Source organism: Populus euphratica, unplaced genomic scaffold (assembly GCF_000495115.2).
Source record: "Populus euphratica unplaced genomic scaffold, PopEup_1.0 scaffold46.1, whole genome shotgun sequence".
NCBI classification, from domain to species: Eukaryota; Viridiplantae; Streptophyta; class Magnoliopsida; order Malpighiales; family Salicaceae; genus Populus; species Populus euphratica.
In genome coordinates this window covers 1,551,426-1,553,642 of record NW_011499852.1, presented here as the reverse complement: position 1 = coordinate 1,553,642, position 2,217 = coordinate 1,551,426, and the positions used below count along the sequence as shown (strand labels likewise).

Here is a 2,217-nt window from a genome sequence, read left to right as displayed (position 1 = left end):
AAATATTTTTTATTTTTTTATTTTACTAGATCGGACTGGATTCAATCCATATTAAGCTTTAGATTGAACCTCATCCTATCAAAATTGATCCCACCGAGATAGTAGAGCTGATTATATTGTTAAGTGGAAAGTTTAGCTAGCTACACTGCTAATTAAACATGTACAAAAAGTGATAATTACATGTTTTTTTCCCCTTGTATTCCAAACATAAAAATACTATAAAACCTATAAATAATAAATTATTATTTTCTTTACCAAACAGGTTAATGTGCATTTTAATCAAAACACAAACACAACCTTAAAGTTGCATTTCGAACAGGGCCCGATGCTCTGGGCATTAAACATATAAAACTTGGCTGTCTCTCTACGTGCGCCTGAACTTCATCTTAGAAGATGCAATGCCGAGAGAGAAATTTGCTTATGCACGCATGATGGGATCTAAAAGATAAGCTGCGTAGGAATGGTGAAATAAATCCTGAAACATCAAAACCAGCCACGGCACATTCATTATTAACATATACAAACTTGAAGTCTGAACACCATTAGGACGACATGCCAGTGATTGATTCATGTACGTTTCTAGTTCATGCATATGGAAATCATAGGACTAATTGACAACAGAAAAGAAAGCAAAAGAAACCAAACGAAAATAAAAAAGGAAGTTCGGAGAGGTCTAAGATCGTGAAGATGAATCGTCAAGATCAGCTCCTAACAAGAACGCTCCTCATCATGTCCTTGAATTCAAAGAAATCAACACGACCATCTTGGTTACGGTCGACAGAGGTGATCATCTGATGAATTCTGTCAATCTCTTTGGCTTCAGGCAATCCCAGCTTCCTCAACACGACTTGCAATTCGTGTGCTGATATGTAACCATCCCCATCCTCGTCGAAAACCTTGAATGCCTCTGACAAATCAGATTCCTCCTGTCTCATCCTAGCCTGATCTCCGATATCATTTGCAGCCTCCTCCTCGGATGCAATATTATCGTAACCAAAGAAACTGCTGTCCAGTGATTGATGAAGGGAGACAAAATCTTCGAAAGAAAGGCCAGAGCTGCCAGGCATGATGTGAGATTTGATGGTGAATTCAAGGTCAGAGAAGTCAGCCTCGAGGCCAAGTAGGCTGAGTGCTTGACTAATTTCCTCGATGGTGATCATGCCATCGCCATTCTTGTCGAAAAGATCAAAGATGCGGCGGAGGCGAAGGAAATTGAGACTGGGGCAACGGAGACTAAAGGAGGAGCTTCTCTGGTGACCAGTGAAGGTTGCTGCTGCTGCTTCCATGGCTTGTTTTATATATTCTTGGGTTGTTTCTATTGCAGCAACAGAAACTTGAGGGCCTGAGGGGGGGAGAGGATAGCTCTACTGCTTTGACAATGAGTGGTTTTATTGTCGAAAAGGTGAGCGACAAAGCGCGTTTGGCGGCGGCGAGGTTGTTTGGCCAACCAGTAATGACTCCTGACCATTTCCTAGAACTTCAATTCGAATGTTCTTTATTATGCCCAGGGAAAGTCTTCGCAAGTTCTAAGTCGTACCCTCTCTCTTTTTCTTTTTGAAATATCTTTTTTATTTTTTTTTAGTTTTTCAATGGGCAAGACTATACAACCCATAATAATTAGATAACCCGTTTATCTTATGCTATGGATTAGATCTAAAAAAAATTAAATTAAAAAAAAATTTAGATTGTAAGAAATTTTTTAATAGTATTTTTAAATTTAACCTAATAAATCAATCTTATAATTTTTCAGTATAATCATTTATCTAGTCTAAATTTTAAATAAAATTATGTAAAATTTATCATAATATAATTTAGTTAATTTAATTGGTTTAAAAATAAATAATAATTAAAATAACCAATAAAAATATGATTTGATTTTTTAATTAAAAGGTATAAAAAGATGTAAATAAAAAAAACGCTTGGATATGAGAATTGAAAAAAACTATTTGACAAACTTTGCTGGTTATCTTAGTTATTAGTAGAACATTAACATCTAATCAATCTCAATCCAAACACTTAACAAACTCTCGTTCATGAGCCTTTTGAATTTTCAAACTTCATCACTACGCAGATTATATAACCACACAAAATTCATTGCATGGCATGGGAAATTTCGAAGCCATCGAGCCTGCTCGTCCCATTGGTGGATGCATTCCTAACACACGTGGGCTGTTGTGGTGCACACATAACAAATATTCTCCCTGCAACTTGCTTTTC

General features: G+C 36.4%; 1 protein-coding gene across 1 annotated transcript; it reads right to left on the bottom strand.

The window, feature by feature from the left end:
* Window positions 1-469: 469 nt before the first annotated feature.
* On the bottom strand, window positions 470-1,512 carry LOC105121821 (calcium-binding protein CML42-like). Its single transcript, XM_011020627.1, has one exon. It carries the CDS (start codon window positions 1,284-1,286, stop codon window positions 702-704), a length of 585 nt encoding a protein of 194 aa, XP_011018929.1. The 5' UTR covers window positions 1,287-1,512; the 3' UTR covers window positions 470-701.
* Window positions 1,513-2,217: the final 705 nt, after the last annotated feature.